Here is a 20,821-nt window from a genome sequence, read left to right on the forward strand (position 1 = left end):
AAACTATGTTACATATAGATACATGTGTGTAGAATTGCCTGTGTGTTTCTTGGGTGAATACGCAACGTAATATCCTTACGCATATTGATTCATGTTTATTGAATAACAAGTAGAAAACAAAACATTTTAATGAATCAATCGTTAAACATTCAAAGATACGTATTATTTAAATACGGTCATAATTCAGAGACCGTGAGATTATCTCATAAGATGCATAAGATAATAATAGAGAGTACACTTGATTGGCTTCCATGATCCCGGTCTGGCTTATCGACTTTTACGTCTTTACTAGTCTTTACGATCACTGATATAATCAGATATAATATATCAGTATATCAGTTCTTTCATTCTATACTCTATTTATACATTCTTTCAATTGTGTACTGTGTACTTCGATGCTCCATATACATTGCCGTACATTTATTTACACAGCATGTAAACTGTAAATAAATTCTGTACCTGAAGACTTATACATCTCGTAATCTAAAATCGCGTTCTTTCAATAAAAAAAAACCCTTACATTGACTCCTTAATTTTCGAATGTTCTTTTACAGTATTCTCTAGCTTATACAAGAAATACAGTGACTAAATAGTTCATTAGGCTTAAACATATAGGCGAGATCTTTTAATAACATATACAAACGAATAAAGAGATACAATAACGTTATGAATTGTTCTACAGAAACGAATGGCTTAAACAAATTTTGTGGCAATAGCTAGTAATTTGGTATAATCGGCTCCCTTGCTGTGCGTCTTTTCTTTCATAATTGTCCGTAAAATATGTGGAATCGGTACATGAATTCTGGTTCCCACAGGTGTTCCACTATCGTCTATCAGAACTAAGTTGTTACTGTCAAATTTTGGAACTTTTGGATTCTGAGTCTGTTTTAAGCCAACCAATATACCTTTCTTCTTCTCTCCTTTTATCGCAACCAGCACTTTGTCTCCTATATCGTTTAAAGGAAACCATGAGAGAGAACCAATCACACACATTGAATCTACTGTCGATAGACTCACCTATATATCCGACTCCTTTTTTATTGTAAACATGTATGCATCGCGGTGGTTTTCCTTCCATCATAGCTTGCTTTCCTATTTCACTATTATCCACAACCCTTAATCGCGTTAATTTGATTATTTGGCTAGACGTTGTCGATGTGGAAATACTTCTAGAAAACAATTTAAATAATGCACCGCCTGTAGACATTTCTGCAAAGTTATCTGAAAAATTCAATATACATGTTATTTTGCATGAAACAGATTATGTAAATTGCGTACAATAGCTTACATTACACACGGCTCTTTACTTAATTAAAAGTACTTTATGGTTTTTCTTGATATTATTTAATCTCAAATGGTGTAAGAAGCTCAACACATATAAACTCGATAATTAACACCATTTCAGCAAAGGTTTAATATTGTACGATTTACATAGTATTTAACATTTAAACCTAATGATTTTTCACTTCGTTTTCATGGAAGCCGTATAATTTACTTGAGTATTTAACGGAAATTACCTTACAATCGTGATAAGTTTGTTTGTCAATATTAATTTTATTTTCAGTAGCCAATTGAATACATGTATTTACGTGGAAACTACCAGAGGTTAAAGAGAAGGCGAATGGTTGAACAGTTGAACATAACCTAAATATACACGAAATAGTGTCAGCCAAACGCATGCTTTTCATATGGGAACATGGAGGGAATACTGTGCTGCACAAGAATGATAAGACAGTTACATATAATTCATAAACTCCGCGCAAATTCATTGCTCGTACGAAAATGTAGTACAGAGAAAAGTTCAAACGAAGGTGTAAAAGATACGGAAGAACAAAATGTTGATATTACAAGATTACAGCCAAGTGGATTCGCTCAAGCTTATAAGAAATTCGCGACCCTCGAAAGTACCGATGATGTTTCAAAACAATCACAGCCTCGTCCGTTCGCTACGATGCTTCGACATTCCAAATTTATAGACGTAATGTTCCATATTCTATATTATTGTAATCGATCTGCTTTCAACATTTTTCTTATAGAATCCGTTTGCATTTTAGCTTGGAGATCCCGAAGGAAAGGTTGTAGTTGGAAAAGTTTTTAACGTTGTTGGGAATGATTTGTATATTGACTTTGGATGGAAATTTCATTGCGTGTGTCCAAAACCTAAGAAGAACTCGAGGTAAGTCATAAAAATATTACTGTCATAACGAAACCTTATTTGTCCTGTTGTTTTCCAGTAAATACGTTAAAGGATCAAAAGTCAATCTCAGAATAAAAGATTTGGAACTGTCTACAAGATTCTTAGGATCGACTACCGATTTAACGATTTTAGAAGCAGACTGTGTTCTTTTAAATTTAATATCCTCTCCATTGCAGGATCACGAAATTTAAAACAACAATTACATTGTACAGTATAATAAATAATCATCATAGCATATACATATATAGTGGTTTTTCTTTGTTTCTTACAGTAATATGTATACCACCACCACCGGTACATATATGTATTTCCTACCAGTACTGTTTTCCTTCGCAGTGCTTCGATTGAGCCCAACTTTTCTCGCGCATGCGCGGCGTTTTCAGCCTCAGTAACGCGATCCGAGCTTCTCGATAAAATGGGATTCCTTTTGAGCAGCCTGCAGAACTTTAAAAAATTTATATGATTTGATTCTAAAAAATGAATGTATACCAGGTGTATTTGTGTATATTTTGTAACTCGTAGGACACGTCCTGGAGTCTTTTTGTGCGGTAAGATTATTTCGGTACATTCCCGCCAATATAACTGCCTCAGGGCTCTGGCCGCTCTGCTACCCAATAGTATTTAGATATTTCACTGTTTTCTCGCGCCTGCGCGAGAAAATTTGGGTACTCTGTTGTTTACCATAACGTTGCATGGTGCAAGTGTATCGCGTACCGCAAGACATTCAAATAATTTTGAAAATCTTTGAAAACGCAAATACTATACTTTTCAGTTTGATACAAAATGGTAAGTGAGATTTGCACTTCGTAATATAACCAAAATTTTATCGAGCATAACCTTGATATAATCTTTTTCTTCGTTTGTATATTTAGCAAAGCGTTTGTTGTGTATGCTTCAAATCGATTCCAGTTGATGAACGGATTGAAAATTCATGGATTTTTGTACACTCTAAAAATTATGAAAAAGAAAAAATCAGATTAAGCGACAGCATCGAATTAATCACAGGCCTGAAGGTATAAATATTATATATGTTCCTTTGGAATAATTTATTTTTAAATTATTTAGCATATATAACTACAATACACAATTATCGGTTCACAGATCATAGAAAAGAACCGGCAGTTGGTTAATTTGTGTCTTAGATGCCTTCAAAATGTACAGTCGTCTATAAATCTGCGCACTCAATTACTGATTTCGCTCTGTTCTTCAAACAACACCTCTGTCTTGAATGCAAACGTCAAAAGTACCAACATAGTTCAGAATAAGAAGTCTCTTTGTTCATTAGAGAATGCGAATACGATTGATAATACACTGATAAAAGATGAAACTGTGCTGGAATACATAGTCAATGATACTGATGAAACCAATATACCTTTATACAACATAATCGATGATAGTATTACCGAAAGTGAGCAGGAGGATAATACCTGAAACAGTATGGAAAACTCTTCTATACTATATAGAATGATAGATTTCAAAAATCAAGATAATATAGAGCCAGAGATAGATGTATGTTCTGGCGAGGATGAGGAAGTATTGGAACTAGACCTTGAAATCGATACATCAGAATCAGATATTAGAGGTGTGCGATTATCAACCATGTAGAAAAAAATTAAAAATCTGCCATGATGGTTATTCACCTGCTCTTTCTTTTTATGATTGAAATTGAACTTGAAATGAATTTTGTAAATTAATAAATTAAATTTTGTAAATTAATAAATGTTGAATACAACATAGTGATTGCACTTTATTTTTACCACGTTTTTATTAACTCGCTTTCTTGTCTGTCTCTTTGTTTGTTTGTCTGATTTCCCCTCACCCCTTTACATCTTACAAGTATTTTCATAGCTATTAAAAATTCACAATCACAAATTTTCAGGACTATCTGTATGGGGTTAGGAATCTGTACGAGGCTATTTAGGAAAAATTATTTTATACTTTTTAGTCCGTTTTAAAAATATTCGTCTCCTCCATGTGAACAACATACACAGCCTGTGCAGCACAGGCCCATTAGCTCAGTTGGTTAGAGCGTCGTGCTAATAACGCGAAGGTCGCGGGTTCGATCCCCTCATGGGCCAAATTTTTTTTGCAAGTTTTAAAGGAAAGTAACATAAACATTCGTAGCATCGTATTACATACTAACAATAAGTACGCGATGATACCGCGTAACGAATTTACACGAAAATTATTAATTTACACTAGCGATGTAATCATCTGTGGAGCTGTATAAAAAATTGTGTTCATGTTTATGGAATTATCTTATCTACTGCTGCGCAACAAAATGCTCGTTTAACCTTTCGATAACAATTAACGGTTGCTCAGTTTATGCCTATCCATTTCTTCGTGGCAGAAGTAATAAATAAACAAATTGGCAATTTCTGGACTTAGTTCTTCATAACATTAGAACAGTCAATTTTAAAAAATGAATGTTTTTTCTGTACGGTAAGTAAACTTGAACAAACCGGTGCTGCTATAGATAAATTATTAACTTTATAAGACGTTATATTATAGCAAGGTGATAAAAAATGTTCGAAACATGCAGATCTCAAGAATTTCAACAACCAGGTTCGAGAAAGTAAGATTAAAAATTTTAAGTAACATCTTGGAAAATAAGTTTATTTTCTTATTATATTGTTTGTCGATTATAGATCCTGATTGCGAATAGAGGAGAAATAGCATGTCGTATTGCAAAAACTGCCAAGAGGCTAGGAATTCAAACTGTTGCTGTGTATAGCGAGGCTGATCGTAATGCCATGCACGTGGAGCAAGCAGACGAAGCGTACTGTATTGGTCCAGCACCTTCCAGTCAAAGCTACTTGCATCAGGACAAACTTGTATCTATAGCAAAAAAATCAAAGTGTCAAGCAATACATCCTGGTTATGGATTCCTTTCGGAAAATGCAGAATTTGCAGAACTTTGCGAAGAAGAGAACATTACATTTATTGGGCCACCGACAAATGCAATTAGAGATATGGGAATAAAGAATACCTCGAAAGCTATAATGGTGGCAGCTGGAGTTCCTGTTATAGCTGGTACAAAGATCTTATCTCAGGATATACAATGTGTTTCATTTATATTGGTTGTTTTTGTGCTTTGGTTGGTTGCTTGCACCAGCAAACCTAATGTACAAAGAACAGTTCGTTCGACTTCATGCTAAAAGAAATGTCAAATAGGAATTTTTCTTCCATGATCAGTAGACAGCGGATTTCATGCATTCATGACAAAAATGAGTAGGTGTAATTTAAAACATTAAAAACATTAGACGAATTTAAAAATACTTTTATATCATTTTCAACCTATTGAACATATTAACAGAGAAAATAAATGTCACAAATGTCTAATGATCAGGAATGGTCTAACAAAAGCGAGCATAGTAAACGAAACACAGCATATAACAATACGTTTACATCGATATATTCTAAAAACTTTGTGAACGACCATCGCAGGGTATCACGGAGATGAACAGTCTAACGAAAGTTTGCTACTGCAAGCAAAAAGAATAGGTTTTCCATTAATGATTAAAGCTGTACGTGGTGGAGGAGGAAAGGGAATGAGAATCGCTTTCGACGAGTCACAGTTTGTGGAAGCTTTAGAGGCCTGCAGAACCGAAGCTGAGAAAGCATTTGGTGATGGAGCTGTTTTGCTCGAACATTACATCCCCGAATCAAGACACATCGAAGTACAAGTCTTTGCGGACAAGCATGGAAATGTTGTGCACATGTTTGAAAGAGACTGCTCCGTTCAGAGGAGACATCAGAAGATCATCGAAGAAGCTCCTGCGGTATGAATCAATTGAAAACAAATTACACGATAGATGCATAACGTGTACATGATATATTGTAGCCTGGCATCTCAGCAGACGTAAGATTCAACCTTGGTATGACAGCAGTTCAGGCTGCCAAAGCAGTAGGGTACGTCGGCGCGGGCACAGTGGAATTTATAATGGACCGTAACACGAATAATTTTCATTTTATGGAAATGAATACTCGGCTTCAAGTGGAGCACCCTATCACTGAAGCGATTACTGGGTTGGATTTAGTGGAATGGCAATTACGAGTTGCGGCAGGAGAAAAACTTCCACTGAAACAGGAAGAAATAAGACTCTCTGGACACGCATTCGAAGCAAGAATTTACGCCGAGGTAGCTAATTTTTTATCCAGAAAATTCTATATTCGACTCTTTGTTTCGCTTTAGAGATCTTTGTAGGTGGTCGATTAGTTCTTTGGTTTTTTCTTGTACTCTTGTATCGTTTAGTTGCTTCTTCTGTTCCTTTCGTTTTTCCTGTTAAATTAAACCATAGAATCCAAGGGATGGTTTCCTACCAGGAGCTGGGCAGCTGTTATACTTGAGAACACCGAAGATTCTGCCAAAGATGATTAGGATTGATACAGGAGTTCGCGAGAAAGATGAAGTCTCTGTACATTACGATCCTATGATCGCGAAATTAATTGTCTGGGGAAACGACAGAGGAGAAGCTTTGGCCGTACTCAGATCGAAATTAAGCGAATACAACGTAAGTATCGATACAGTAACGTAATGTATGTAATCTATGCAACCGTATACGCATCATCATAAAATTCTCCCATATAATTTTCAGATAGCTGGACTGGACACCAATATAGAATTCATCAAGGATTTATGTTCTCATCCTAGTTTTCGACAAGGCGAAGTACACACAGGATTCATAAAGGAACATCACCAAAAACTGTTTCCCAAGTTACGTGTTTCACACTCGGTCGCGATACAAGCGGTTCTCACTTCGATATTCTACGAAGACCTTCTGTCGTTGCAATCTTCGCTTGCTACTACCGACCCTTACAGCCCTTTTGCTACAGAAATTGGATCTAGATTAAATCATACTCTAACGAAAGCTTTTCGATTCAATGTTTGCAACAGCGATATCGATATCGAAGTAAAATATATCGAGCCCGAAGTTTATTCTGTCAGAATAGATAAAATCGGTCCGTGGAGAAGGGTAACAGGAACATTAAAAAAGAAAGACAGCTCAACGTTAGAATTGTGTACTGAAATCGATGGGCAAATCACCAGAGCGTCGGTGTTCATCATTCATAACAAGATACATTTATTTACCAAAGTTAGTATACTTTCTTTGTTAATATAACACTTTAAAATGTCCAGTTTCGTTAATCTCTGGGTATTTGTAGGATCAAGAATGGCAATTCGTTGAACCCTCTATGAAATTTCGTTCCAATGTTACAAGCAACGATTTCGAGGTAGATCCATGCAAAGCGCTAAGTCCTATGCCTGGTCTAGTAGAAAAACTATTTGTTGCAAAAGGGAGCTCTGTAAAAGCCGGCGATGCCTTGCTCGTTATTACTGCCATGAAGATGGAGGTGGGTTTTTTTCATCTTTTGCAAACATTATTAAGGGAGTAGACTCGTTTCTATAGGATTGCAAGGGTGCGGGATGCGCCTTCTGATTTCTTGATGATGCAAAGATGGGGGTTATCAATAGTCAAAAGCGCTAGATAAAAGATAATTTAGATAATTTGCAGCTTTATGCTTACAAATAATACAAATTACGCTGCCGAATAATACAAATTGCGCCTCGTAAACGTCAAAATAAGACTTTTGAGGGCGATTGCGGCTTAATAAAACCCCATCGCATGTATTATCGAAAAATGAGAAGAGTCTACCTTCTTAAATCATTCTTCAATCGTTAATTGAAAATTTATTTGATTTGTTCACAGCATATTATTAGAGCGACCATGAACGGAACAGTTGAAGATGTTTTGTGTTCGATAGGCGATAACGTGGCAAAGAATAAGATTCTTGTTAAATTAACTAAATCATCTGCAACTTGAAATACAAAAATTAAACATGTTAAAATTGTTTATTCTTCGTTATCATCCGCTTCTCCCAGTTGGAACTAAAATATATAACTTCTATCCTGACATGCGAGTCATTGTATTCGAATAAAATCGAAATTATAAGCGATGCGTATCCACCAATAGAAATTTAAATAGACTCGGTCGTCCATTGGCTTTTTCGAACATTTCGAACATATCCGAAGCACCCGAGGTAGCGCTAGCACAGCGCGCGAACCGTATAAATTCGTTTTAGCGTAGCGCTCGACGAAGGCACATTTTACGGAGTTACTATTTTTGTTATTTTTTTTGTTTAGAAAACGGATATTAAAACTGTTTGGGAAAGTAGTTACAGGATATATCGATAAAAGATGAGCAGTTTTCGTTCTCCTATGCGATGTATTTCTCCAAATGCAAGGTAAGCCGGCTAACTCAAAAGATTTGGTTTCAAGAAAGGTTAGAGTGTCGACTTGTCGAATTTGAAACAATTACTAAATAATAATACGCTTTTAGAGTTTTAACCGCTAAACCTCAAGTAGAGCAGACACTCGATGTCAGACAGGCTCAAAATAAAGCTAGAAACAGCATCACGTGGTTTTTCGTCAACAGCTCTTTGCTTGGAATCATCGTATTTGATATGTAAGAGACTGAAACGGTTAAAGTATTTGGAATAAACCAACGATCAACATGATCGGTAGACTGCGGATCTATTTATATGCAAAATAAAAACGTTCTGCATTGATTGTGCCCAGCAGGAATGAAATAAAACTTGATTTCATCCCTTGACAACTTTGATGCATTATAAAAACATCACAATACTCTTAAATTTTCCTAATCTTTTGCTGTTTTATGATTCACCCAACAAATTTTTCATAAACGCATAGAGATCTGCAGTCTAATGATCAGCATTAAAGATCAACGCTTATACTATTTTCTAAATTGTTTTGCAGATTGTACGGAGGCGCCGCATACAAACCATTTTGTTGGGTCGAATGGTGTCTAGCCTCTATATTCGCATTGAATGCTCTTTATCACATTGTACGATACACTTGGGCAACTTTCACTTTAAAGCCAGTTATCCTAAGTCCTAGACAAAGACGATTGTTAGGAGTATCAGAGGACGATCCTATTTTCAAAAATGAAATTCCCTCGCCTCAAAAGTCATCGGAGCCAATATTCCCTTTGAATTTGTCTTGCATTAGTCTCAACAGACGTTTGACATCTCTGGGTTCTCCAGGATTGAACGAATCCAGTACGAAACATATTTGTTTTTTTGGTATTCTAATTTTTGAATGTATAAATACATATATTGTATTTAGTAACACTTTCTTTTTTCCTTTCCTCAAGAGAACTTTACATCAACTAGTCCATTTTGCAAGTATGGCAGTCCAACATCTCAGAAATCCACGTCAAGCCCCAATGGCTCGTTCAATAAATCTCTTAATACTTCGACGAATGGGAATTTAACTGGTGAGGATTTAATTCAAAGCGAGAAAGAACTACAAAATTATTTGGAAGAAACTCGACAAAGGAAGCACATACTGTCCACCGATATTGATCAACCCTCCAACTTGCTTAGCTCGTTCTGGTCGCATCCTGCGATTAGAAGTCCAGGGGAGGTTTCGCCGTTATTGAGAAGATGCGCGTATCAGTTAGCGCCCATTATTGGTAATGTTGTAGAGTAACATATTTGTAAGATAGTCAAGCTTGAACCATGTTATCGATACGCATATGTATTCCAACTTTGTAGATAAGTCAAAGTCTGCTAGCCCCGGCGCAGAAGAAGGACATTCACCCAGAGGTATGCTCGGAGTATCAGATGTTTGGAGAAAATATAGAATCGATCCTAACAAAGTGAACGAGTGGACGGCTAATCTACGCATGGTAAGTCAAACTAATGATTAGACTCCGGATTTTATGCATTTATAACAAAAATGAGCAAGTACAATTTAAAACAGTCAAAATATTAAAATATATTATTTTATTAATAAATAAATTTATTATAGTATTAATATATTATTATCATCACATTATAAAATTATTAAAGAAGAATATGCACAAACTTTTTATTTTGCATAAACATCCGGAGTCTACTAATTTTATTTGAAGTAAATGCTTTGAGTGTTGCGTGCTGAGCACGAGTTAATCACGAAACCGTTCTGTACTCTGTATTTTAGTGGATCAGTAAGACGGTTGTCGAACGTGTAGCTATGGAAATTGATAATGTTTGCTCCGCTCTAGTTCGTCACGGATTGAGCGATTCCCAACCAGGACACGTGGGATTGGATAGACTGCGAAAACTTGCTCAAGCACCGTTTTTAGTTACCGCAATTCCCACATTACCGACTTTGGTACCGTTTTTGGAGCTTTCCAATAATCAGGAATATTTAATCAATAGGATCAAAATACTCGCGAAAGGAGGCTCTATGAGCGAATTCAAATGGAACGGCGGTGGTTGTCACGGTGGCAAAGAATGGGATTCTAGCCTACCGACAGATTCGGCGGTAATTTACCAAGTCTCGTGTGCCGTCAATTGTGTAGAATGTAGGAAATGTACTTAGAATGACCTGTTTAATGCGCACATCTGAAACTTGTGCAGATAATCATGCATTTGGTGTCTACATACATGGACACACAATTGGAAGCGCCATTAGATCAACCCGACGCACGACCCTTTACCTCCAGGTACATGGCTAGATCTGGAATGTCGTTACCACGTAGCAAAGGACCCATTATAGTGTGCCAATCCATAAACCCACCTTATTACAGTTTAACGCACAGCGGTGATTCGTTGCCCAACGACTACGAAGAAATACAGCGGGTGAATATGTTTATTAAATTTCGGATCGGGGCAGTTTGCATTCACGATCGACATTTAAAAACTAAATCGTCTTTTTTCATTCGTTTCCAGGGTAGAAACAACTTATTTCATATATTACTATTGTTCCTATATATCGTTAAAACAAGAGATAACGGCATGTTGGGTCGTGTAAATTTAGGTACTTCAGGTATAAATGTCTTGTGGGTGATCGACGGATAAACGTCTGCGCAGTCATGGAGATTAAGGACATAAACAATGAAACGTATGCTAAAAAACCTAATAAAAATATGAATCGAACAAATCGCATTTCATCGAGACCGTTCCATCTTTTCATCTGACAGTGAATAACTAACTTACACTATCGTCGAATTCGTACAGAGAAGCGTGATATGAAATACTTCGATACCACTACAAATGCTTTATTCACAGTATTTACGTTTATGTACAAATAAATCACAAAATACGATCCATGTTTAATGAACGTAAACTTTCAATTATTCGACATGTTGCAGTAAAAGGGTACTACCGACAGTTGCAACGGTTTCTCTACCATCCTCGATCGTGGTTTTTTGCCAATTCGTCAATATACTTACTTGGTATTGCATAGTTATATGCATGTCCATAAATAAGATAAGAATAACAATAACAATAGTAACTAAAACTTTGTAAGGTTTTTGAAGAATGGAACGAATCGATCGAATAAATGCGTACGAAAGATATCGTATACTAGGTATAATGGATAGCGAATACGTTTGCATCTATCGATCGAAATTTTTCAACACGTTATTACAGGGAGTACATTCGTTTTTCCGGCGTTACTACCGACGCAATAAATTTTGTATACAATTTTATATCGCGTTTTTATTGTAATCTAACGACCGAAAGTCATATTTCGTAAAAAATTATGTTACACTCGTCGTGTAATTTATGATACAATCTTTGGATAATGGTTCTCTTAAAAATCAATCGGTATGTACATCAAAGTTTAGCGTCATAATAAAATAAAATGAACTATTCAACTGAAAAGAACAACGTATTGCTTCGCTAGCGAATGTCCAACCCTTCCGAGAGATGTTTGTGCGCGCAACGCTTCCATCGAAAGTTAACTAAGTCTAGAGGAAAAAAAAACATAAAGTAAAAAGAAGATGCATTCTCAGAAGAGAATTTCTACAATGAATTGCTGTTATAGCAATAAGCATACGTATACATATACACGTATGTGGATGTGTGTGTACTCGTATTTCTGTAACTGTTTTACGTTACTTACGTATTCAAACACGTAACACGTATTCCTATGCAACGTGAATTGTTTTTGGTTCAGAAATAATGAGAATATGTTTAAAAATAGCATATTTGATGTGAATAATAAATCTTGTATTCGTCGAAAACAAGAGAAAGCACAGTTCCTATCCTCTCTCATTGTTTCCTACATTTTCGAGACTGTGTCATCTCATATCCCCACATATTGTACGACTTTCGTAATTTGTTTCGATATAAACAGAGATATACAACGTATAGTACAAAATTAAAAAGATTATCTCAGATGGTTCGCAATTTCGATACTTGTTTCACCCTCTCTGTTCCATCTTTTTTGTAATTTATTGATATATATATATATATATATATATATATATCTGTCCCTCCCTGGGACTCGCGAATGATCAACGATCAAAGAGAGAAAGAGAGAAGAAATCGACTGGTGTGGCCGATCCATCTACCACTAGGCTTCAGCCTTGTTCGATGTATGTAGATGTAGATGGATAGGCGACAATTGTTTGAAAAAACGCCGATAAACTTTTGCAGCTTAAGTGGTCGTAAACAATTTGGTTCCTTCCGGTAATATAACTTCTTCGCTGATATCGGCGACTGTGACGGTTAAAGGAAAGATCAGAGGCATTATTATTTCTTGATGCTGCGAGACGTGTTGAGCAGCAACGGCATCTGGTTGTCTCGTGATCGTAATAGTTTTAATGTTCTGCGCTTTCAATAGTTGCGTCTGTCCAAGAGTGGTTTGCTGATGCAATATTCTTTGCTGATTCTGGGAAGATTGTACTTGCGTCAACGTTTGGCCACGATTCTGATTTTGAACAAAATTTTGTTTGCATCTCTTGCTATGGGCGTAGCGACTTCCGTTGTTATTGAAACGGCGGTCGCAAGTCGGGCAAGCGTACGGCCTTTGACCCGTGTGAATGAAAACGTGCTCCTTCAGGGATTTCAGGCGACGGAAGTTTTTCGGACAGTACTTGCAGTGATACTTAGCCTCGCCGGTGTGCGATGTCAAGTGATTGGCGAGCGTGTCGGCTCTGGCGAAAGCGCGCGAACAGTACTGACAAATGTACGGCCGTTCTTGGGTGTGCGTTCTCATGTGCATCTTTAGATAGGCGTTTGTAGTGAACGGTCGAGAACAGACCTCGCAAACGTACGGTTTAATGCCGTTGTGAGCCCTGAGATGCGCGATCAACGTCGTCGATTGGGTGAAACTTTTCGAGCAAATCTCGCAAAGAAATCTTTTCGAGCTATCAGTTTCTTTGTTCTTCTTAAATGTTCGATCGTGTTTCGACAAATGATTGGTCAGTTGTTCTTCTTTGATGAAACGTTTCGTACAGCGCGTACACTTGTACGGTTTGATCATGTTGTGCTTGGCCACGTGTATCTTCAAATGTTCTCTTCTGTAGAACTTTTTCGGGCATATGTCGCAAAGGTACTTCTTCCCTTCGTGGACCTGAATGTGACGCAGTAGCCCTTTTCTAGAGGTGTACTGTTTGTTGCATTCGGTACACTCCAATCCCACTATATCGGTCCTTCTTTTCCTACCGATCTTCTCTCCTGGCTTCTTCTCTTCTGGCCGCGGCTCGATATCCCTCAGGTCCTCCTCGGTGAGAATACCTTCTGTTACGTGTTTCGATCTATGCTCTCGCAATATCTCATTATTTTCGAAACTGTCCCCGCAGATGTTGCATTTTCTCACCTGGTCAGGGTTCTTTTCCGAGCATTTGTCGTAGTGAGCTTTCAACTTGTCTTTACGATAGAATTTCACGTTGCAAATATCGCATTCGAAGTTCGGTTCCTCGTGTAAAAGTTGATGGCGCAGCAACGATTTCTTCGTGCTGTATCGTTTCTTGCACTTTACGCATTCGTGATTGTCCATCGGCCAATCCAACCCGCTTTCGAAATCTGAATCGTAGTCATCGTCCTTGTTGACCTCACTCGATTCAACCGCGTCGTTGTTCGCGCAGCTCCTCTGTCGTTCTCTCTTGTCGCCAAAGGTACCCTGCCTTTGTCTTTGCCTTTCTTTCTCCCTTTCCCTTTCTCGTTCCTTCTCTTTTTCTCTCTCCCTATCTCTCTCCAACTTGACAGTTTTCTCCTCCTTCACGTGTTGCTCCATGTGTTTCGCTAGCGACTGTTTCGAGCTACACTTTTTGTTACAGGTCGTGCATTCCAGCTCCTTTTTCGAGCAATTGTGTTTCTTCGGTGACAAAATCTCACGCTTGTTCCTTCCGTAATTTCCGTCTGTGGATTTACGCTCGGCTATCTTCTCCTCCCGTTCATCCTCGTCCTCGTAATCTTCCAGTCCGTCTTCCGTCTTAATTTTATCAATTATTTTCTGAGCTGCTCTTGCAGCCACTCGTTTGATTCGTTTGTTTGGATCGTACTCCTGACCTCGTACAAAAGTTTTGTGATTCGTAGCTATAAGATGATTTCGTAAAGTCAGTTCATTACCGAACGTTTTATTGCATTCTGTACATTTGTAATTTTTAACACGCTCGTGTTGCTCCATATGCCTTTGCAACAAATCCATTCTCGTGTATCGCTGACGGCATACCTTACAACTGAACTCGATCTCCGAATGCATCTCCGTGTTTCTAAACAAATAACATCATTGTCCGATCATTGTCAACATTTACGATTACTGAACGTGCAGTATGACAAATTTTACATGCTACCTACCTTGCGCTTCTCTTCAACACGTTCTCCGACAATTGTGTCTGGACTTCTCCTTCTCGTTCCCCCTCCTTTTCTTTTCGCCTTCTTCCTTCGTGAGGTCTTTGTACCTGTTCTTCTTCTTTCCGTTTCTCCCCAACAACCCGGCAGCCATCTTCATCCCTATCAAGCGGAAACTCCGTACCCGTTTCCAGATCTTGTTCGGACAATACACCTTCAACGACATGCTTTGCCCGATGGTTTCTCAGCTTCTCCAACGAGTCGAACTCTTCTTCGCACACACTACATCTGAGAGCAGCATGCGAAATCGAGTGTTTTCGCAAACCTCGTCTAGTAGAGAATTTTTCTAGACACTTGTCGCACGCGAAAGACGATTCCACGCGTGCTTCGCGTTTCTTTCGTTCCCCATTTTCGTTTCGATTACAGATCCTTTCTTTACCCTCGCTGCTCGTCTCTTTCTCTTTCCGTTTCGCTTTCTCCTCATGTCCGGTTCCCTCAGACTCCTCCTTTTCTTCGTCAACGGCTTCTTCCTCCTCTTCCTGTTGCTCTTCCTCTGTCTGCTCTACCATTAGTTCCTCTTTCTCCGATTTTGTTACAGCCACGCCTTCTCTTTTCCTGACTCTTTTTCGGTACTCCGAATTCATGTTATCTTTATCCGTAAAATCCTCGAAATCCAAACTGTGTTCGTCTTCGTGAAATGAAATTTCTAACGGTAACGACTCCTCTTTTGCCTCTTCTTTCTCTTTCTCGTGCTTCTTCAAATGTTTACTGAACGATATTATGTATATATATTGTTTACCGCAGTAGGGGCATTTGTTCGATCTTTTACCAGATGGAGGTAATTTCGTGAGATTATTGCATCTTTCGACATCTTTCTCTGGCTTTTCCACGGATTTTCGCAACGACAATACCTCTCGGACTTCCTCGTGAGAATGCATATGCTCCCGCAAAACGTTTTTCGATAAAAACTCTTTGTCGCAAAGGTAACACATGAAAAAGATTTTTTCCCATTTATCGGAGTCCTCGGCTTTCTTCAATCGCGAACTTAGATTTAAGTTTTCAAAATAATTCTCCTCGTCGGAATCTCGCATAGGGTTGGTGCTACTTTGAACTAGCTTACGTTTGCTTCTTCTCGTCTCGCTTTGACACTGAGAATCTTCTTCCAGCTTTGCATTTGTTCTCGAACCCTCTTCATCGGGCTGCTCGATTTCGCTCGGATCTCCGTCTTCTCCGTCTTCTCTATGAGTCACGTCAGCTGCTTTCACCAACATATTTACATACTGTACGCAATCGTCGCGCGAAAACGATTCTTCCGATATCAACTGCTGCTCTTCTCGTTCTTCCTCTTGTTCCCCTGTTCCTTCCTTTCGTTGACTATCGTTTTCCAGTATGCAGTCTTGTTGCAATATATAATCGTGCTCTACCGTCGATATATTCTCGTGTTTCAGGATTATTTCGTTCTTGGTTACAATGTCCATAGCCTTACCGTTATCTTCCTCTCTGTTGGAACACTCATCCAACGTCTGTTCCGACACGATCCCTTCTTCCATCACCGTACTATCGTGCTGTTCTAAACGCGAAAAGACTTTTAATAGAACGTAAACGTAAAGCTTTTTTAATTCTATAAAGGAAAACCTTTTATCTACCGGTTATCGTCTGTTCCTGTTCAGCCAACTTCCCCACTTGCAACAAAGCCAACTGATCCTTCAAAAGGGATGATTTTTCATCTCCGGACATTGTCTCCAATGTTTCTACCGTGTTTTGATAATGACTCTCTATGTGCATCCGTTCTATGTCCTCGTTTCTTTCTCCTACCTCCAGGTGTACTTCGACTTCGTTAAAAAATAATTCCTCCTTCATGTTCATCGTGACAAACTTCTCCCTTAGAACCGTGTCAGCTTGTTCCACCTGTAGCTTGAATTCGTACGCGGATTCAAGTTTATCCGCGCATATGCAACATACCCGCGTTGGCAATCCATCGCCGGGTAACATCTAAAACAATCGAACAACACCGTTAATCAAGCTTCTATTTACATATGTAGTTAATCGTTCGATAATATCGTTGAATTTCTTTACTGTGTTTGCAAAAGTTTGCATAACAGAAAAAAATCTCGCGCGATCAAATACCAAACGTACAAGTGTAGATCTGTCTAGTAATGTAACGTAGAACATGCTATTAATCAAAGGCACTTTCATCTTTCTAGTTAGACGAATGTACATTCGATCTTGCTCCGTTTTCTATAAAATGTAACCTCTAAATGGCAGGTCTAACCTTAACGTTTGTAAAACTCATCGCTTTCGCCGATAGAGAAGAAACCTCGTTCTCTAGAAACAAGTCCCGCATCACTAGATTACCCAGAAGACAAACACGACATATTTCCACCGTCGACACGATGCTTTCCTCCTCATTTTGCGCCGAATCGGACGTATTTATTCCTACGGCGTCCATATTTTGTTTGGTGGACTAGGTAACCCGTGTCTGTATCTGCACTCGCTTCCCACAGTCCGCAGCTCGTAGTCTGCAGACCACAGTTTCAAACTTTTCGTTCCCTCCAGACTGATATACAGTATGTACCTAATGTTTGTATATACCAACTACCAACTATCAACCACAGACCTAAAGGACTGTGCATGATCCTGCGGGGGTGAGCGTGAGCCCTACAGTCACTCTCCTCGGCCAGCCTTGTAATAATTCATACTGCAACAATCTCTCAAACGTAATGTCACACACTGTTCTTACTAATTAATCATCTATTGTCGAACTCGTTTTCTATAACGTTCTTAAATATCTTCATCGATAATATTACTGCCAGCGTGTAAACTCAACACTTTTCTTTCGTTTTATACGATTTTATCTCGTTTGAACTTGTATGTATTTATAGATACGTGTGTGTACTATAGGTACGAGTAAGTTGGAGTAAGTACACGCTACGTTGTCAGTCTATGATCGTCATATGTGGCTCACAATCTCAAATACATTTCACTTCACGCTACTCTACGACTCTACGGTTCCTTTCCATCGTTACCTGAAAGTTCAAGTCACGTCTCGAATCATTATTATTGCGCAACATAAGTATCGGCAGAGTCCGCTGTCCAAAATCGAGCAGATTCCGAGCATCCTCTGCTTCGAGTAGTATTCTGACAGCATAATGCTCGCCATCTGCTGGTATCGTACTATTGCAGGTTGTGCTCGATACGTACTCGAAGTCGGCCTGACTGACTGGGTAAATATATTATCAAAAAAGGAATTCTATTACTGTTGTATTACTCAGAGTAAATTGTATAGGGATTCTGTCGTAAAACTTGTATGAACCCGTTACGTATTTATGTATTGAATTATTTGTAATCCTGTGTAACTCTAATCATCTGTTGATGAAACTCAAAGCAGGGTCACCAGACAAAATTTTAAATTATGTCGGTGTGTGCTTCGTTCGATATACAAACCTGGAATATGGTTTTTCATTTCAAAGTGAATAATCAATTTTCGAAGCGAGCGACAATTTTGAATTATCTTGTGACGTGACTTGTGGGCATCAGATACTCCGTTATCTTGGAACACTCCGTCCTATATACATATTCTATACCAGAGAGTATATGAGAGTGCTCACGCCCGGGTTTTGGCCGTGCCGCTTTTGTCTCCACATCATGTTTAGCCTGGAACAGCTCCTACATCATCTTTAGCATGGAACAGAACCTACATCATCTTTAGCAAGAAACAGAACCCACTTTACTGTTAGCACATCTGACGACATCTGTGACAATCTGTGTCGCTCGAATATTTCTCTTACGCCCTCTAGGATATATTCTGACTGGAGTGAGAAACAGGAGGCCACCAGAGGCCACCGACGGCATTTCGTCGGTGCAGAAAACACTGTATCGTGTTAGCAACGCGCCCGCGCGCTACACTCACCAACGTACCTTTACTATATCCGTGTGCGCTGCTTGTGCGCTTATGCCAGCCACAATCTATTTTTAGCACTTGCCATGTTGCCATGTTCTATTGCTTTACGGCGGAAGCGAAACTGAAATTCGGCTGTCGAGCCGTCGAGCGTATGAATCGCAATCTGGAGCTAGCATTCGAGTCCCCGTGCAGCGGGGATTTTTTTTTAATTTTTATTTTTCATTACTTTTTTAATTACATTTTTTAACCTTCCAAAAAATTAAAAATGTAAAAACTATGTTCAAAATATGTATTCATTTTAAATAGAAACGTTTTGTTACTGTCATAATTGCATTAATAAAAATTGGTATATGATCGAGAACAGGTTGATGGTATTTATTTGGACTGATTGGAGAATACGAAAATGCAGGAAGTATTTTTTATATAGTTTATGAAACAATTTGTAGATTTATTAGTTGTAAAACAAATAATAAAATAAATTGTATAATATATATAAATTGATTTTATACTAGCATACACAAGTTTATTTATTAAAAAATACAGTCATAACTATAATTATAATAGAATTTCATAAAATGTATATTGAGGTTATTGCAAACTCATCTTTTTTCGCAATGATGCTCTAATTTCATTGCTTCTCTCGAATGTCCATTTCCTTCCGAGACAGTGGCGTTTCTAGCAGGTGTAAATAAAAAATGTTGATATAAAATGTATCATAATTAAACTACAATTATTCTAATAACGTGGAATGTAGTACATATTAAGTTTTAGTTACCCGGATTTTCTTCTTCGACGTTAAGCACTCTTTACTGCTTCTCGTAATTTACGTATATGCAACATTAGGGTGGACCTTATTTTTCGACCATGAAATTTTTTTGGTCCCGTAAACCAGAATTGTGACAAATGTTGAGAAAATGGTCTGGAAAAATTTTGGGGCCGTTTGAATAATGGGAAAATGAGTTTTTAATGGAAAATGGGAATTTTTTAAATCTTGACATAAATAGACGTTATGATATATCGTTGAATTTGTCTTTTTTCTCTTTAAGAATCCATATATAGCATAAACAGTTGTTGATAGAAAAAACATCCGTGACCTTGAAAACTTTAAATAATGACTTTGAAAAAATTTTTTTCCTTTGATACTATATCCACCTCCTTATATACTACAACTTTTGTTTGAAGAGTTTTTTCATATATACATAACTGGCAGAGATATTACATATAAATAAATTCATTAATACGCTCCAATCTACAAAAGAACAAGAAAGCGAGCTAATAAAAACGTGGTAAGAATAGTTCTAATATCGGAAAAAGAAGTTATTATGAATAATAAGTAGTCTGACTGAAACATGGACTGAAGGTGGTCAATGATACCGCTGAACGGGGCGTTAAACTAATGGAGGATCATAATAAAATTTTATCTAGAAACAAAGAGGAGAAATAATATATGTATACTATACAAACTGTGATGGAAAGCAGTATCCTGACGCCACAAAGCAGAATTTGTCAAAGGATTTGTAAATATTTTTTAATATAGCGAGAAACACCTGATCAATCCCTACATGATTAATTGCATTTTTAAGAGGCATTGAAGACAGCTTATTAACTGAGAGTTATTAAATTTTTCATTTTCCTCAGAGTCAGTAAGTTCTTTATTTTTCTCGGAGTCATTAAGTTTTCCATTTTTCTTGGAGTTATTAAATTTTTCATTTTCTTCAGTGTCGTCAAGTTTTTTCATAGAGTCATTGAAGTTTCCATTTTTCTTGGAGTCATTCAATTTTTCATTTTCTTCAGAGTCATTAAGTTCTTTATTTTTCTCGGAGTCATTAAGTTTTTCATTTTTCTTGGAGTCATTGAAAAGTCCCTCTTTGTCGTTTACGCGCTGTCGTTAAAAAAGTTCTGGTATGTTGCTAGTCTAAAAATATGATCAATGCTATTTTTCAGTTTCTCTAAAAAATCTGCATTTGTCTAATTTTTGCGTGTTTTTCAGTTTGTGTAATTAACATTTTGAACCAAAAAATCGGGAAAAAATCTCAAATATCAATTTCAATTAAATGCAGTTATATGATTAAATTAATGCAAGTAAATAGGAAAAATTGACCGAAAATTGAATGGCGCAACGGCTGTTTTAA

General features: G+C 37.6%; 5 protein-coding genes and 1 non-coding gene across 10 annotated transcripts; 4 read left to right on the forward strand and 2 right to left on the reverse strand.

Annotated features, from left to right (window-relative positions):
• Positions 1-80: 80 nt before the first annotated feature.
• On the reverse strand, positions 81-1,952 carry Mrpl14 (mitochondrial ribosomal protein L14). 3 transcript variants are annotated; one of them, XM_076426020.1, is made up of 3 exons: positions 1,523-1,952; positions 1,018-1,221; positions 81-947 (listed from the first exon to the last, which is right to left on the reverse strand). In XM_076426020.1, the coding sequence occupies exons 1-3, from the start codon at positions 1,767-1,769 to the stop codon at positions 694-696; spliced, it is 705 nt and encodes a 234-aa protein (XP_076282135.1). In that variant the 5' UTR covers positions 1,770-1,952; the 3' UTR covers positions 81-693. The 3 variants fall into 3 exon arrangements, with proteins under 3 accessions (XP_076282135.1, XP_076282136.1, XP_076282137.1); XM_076426021.1 differs by having other exon boundaries at positions 1,518-1,875; XM_076426022.1 differs by lacking the exon at positions 1,523-1,952 and adding an exon at positions 1,289-1,494.
• A 632-nt stretch (positions 1,953-2,584) lies between these two features.
• Positions 2,585-3,628, forward strand: LOC143209830 (uncharacterized). The gene is made up of 3 exons (XM_076426023.1): positions 2,585-2,983; positions 3,070-3,210; positions 3,299-3,628. The coding sequence occupies exons 1-3, from the start codon at positions 2,981-2,983 to the stop codon at positions 3,626-3,628; spliced, it is 474 nt and encodes a 157-aa protein (XP_076282138.1). The 5' UTR covers positions 2,585-2,980.
• A 570-nt stretch (positions 3,629-4,198) lies between these two features.
• Positions 4,199-8,088, forward strand: Mccc1 (Methylcrotonoyl-CoA carboxylase 1). Its single transcript, XM_076426009.1, has 9 exons — positions 4,199-4,639; positions 4,709-4,772; positions 4,846-5,230; positions 5,645-5,979; positions 6,042-6,338; positions 6,499-6,711; positions 6,796-7,293; positions 7,364-7,552; positions 7,909-8,088. Exons 1-9 carry the CDS (start codon positions 4,620-4,622, stop codon positions 8,020-8,022), a joined length of 2,115 nt encoding a protein of 704 aa, XP_076282124.1. The 5' UTR covers positions 4,199-4,619; the 3' UTR covers positions 8,023-8,088.
• Positions 4,202-4,275, forward strand: Trnai-aau (transfer RNA isoleucine (anticodon AAU)). Its single transcript has one exon. It is a non-coding gene; the product is annotated as a tRNA-Ile (tRNA).
• A 140-nt stretch (positions 8,089-8,228) lies between the features above and the next one.
• LOC143209825 (transmembrane protein 209) lies at positions 8,229-11,144 on the forward strand. The gene is made up of 8 exons (XM_076426010.1): positions 8,229-8,443; positions 8,539-8,664; positions 8,976-9,277; positions 9,373-9,693; positions 9,776-9,909; positions 10,203-10,529; positions 10,625-10,846; positions 10,937-11,144. Exons 1-8 carry the CDS (start codon positions 8,397-8,399, stop codon positions 11,063-11,065), a joined length of 1,608 nt encoding a protein of 535 aa, XP_076282125.1. The 5' UTR covers positions 8,229-8,396; the 3' UTR covers positions 11,066-11,144.
• A 1,307-nt stretch (positions 11,145-12,451) lies between these two features.
• Positions 12,452-17,804, reverse strand: LOC143209818 (uncharacterized). 3 transcript variants are annotated; one of them, XM_076425990.1, is made up of 5 exons: positions 17,406-17,804; positions 17,061-17,307; positions 16,435-16,780; positions 14,795-16,373; positions 12,452-14,709 (listed from the first exon to the last, which is right to left on the reverse strand). In XM_076425990.1, the coding sequence occupies exons 2-5, from the start codon at positions 17,235-17,237 to the stop codon at positions 12,651-12,653; spliced, it is 4,161 nt and encodes a 1,386-aa protein (XP_076282105.1). In that variant the 5' UTR covers positions 17,238-17,307; positions 17,406-17,804; the 3' UTR covers positions 12,452-12,650. The 3 variants fall into 3 exon arrangements, with proteins under 3 accessions (XP_076282105.1, XP_076282106.1, XP_076282107.1); XM_076425991.1 differs by having other exon boundaries at positions 14,795-16,358; positions 17,061-17,802; XM_076425992.1 differs by lacking the exons at positions 17,061-17,307; positions 17,406-17,804 and having other exon boundaries at positions 14,795-16,353; positions 16,435-16,576.
• Positions 17,805-20,821: the final 3,017 nt, after the last annotated feature.

The sequence above is a fragment of the Lasioglossum baleicum genome, chromosome 6 (assembly GCF_051020765.1).
Source record: "Lasioglossum baleicum chromosome 6, iyLasBale1, whole genome shotgun sequence".
Lineage (NCBI taxonomy): Eukaryota > Metazoa > Arthropoda > Insecta > Hymenoptera > Halictidae > Lasioglossum > Lasioglossum baleicum.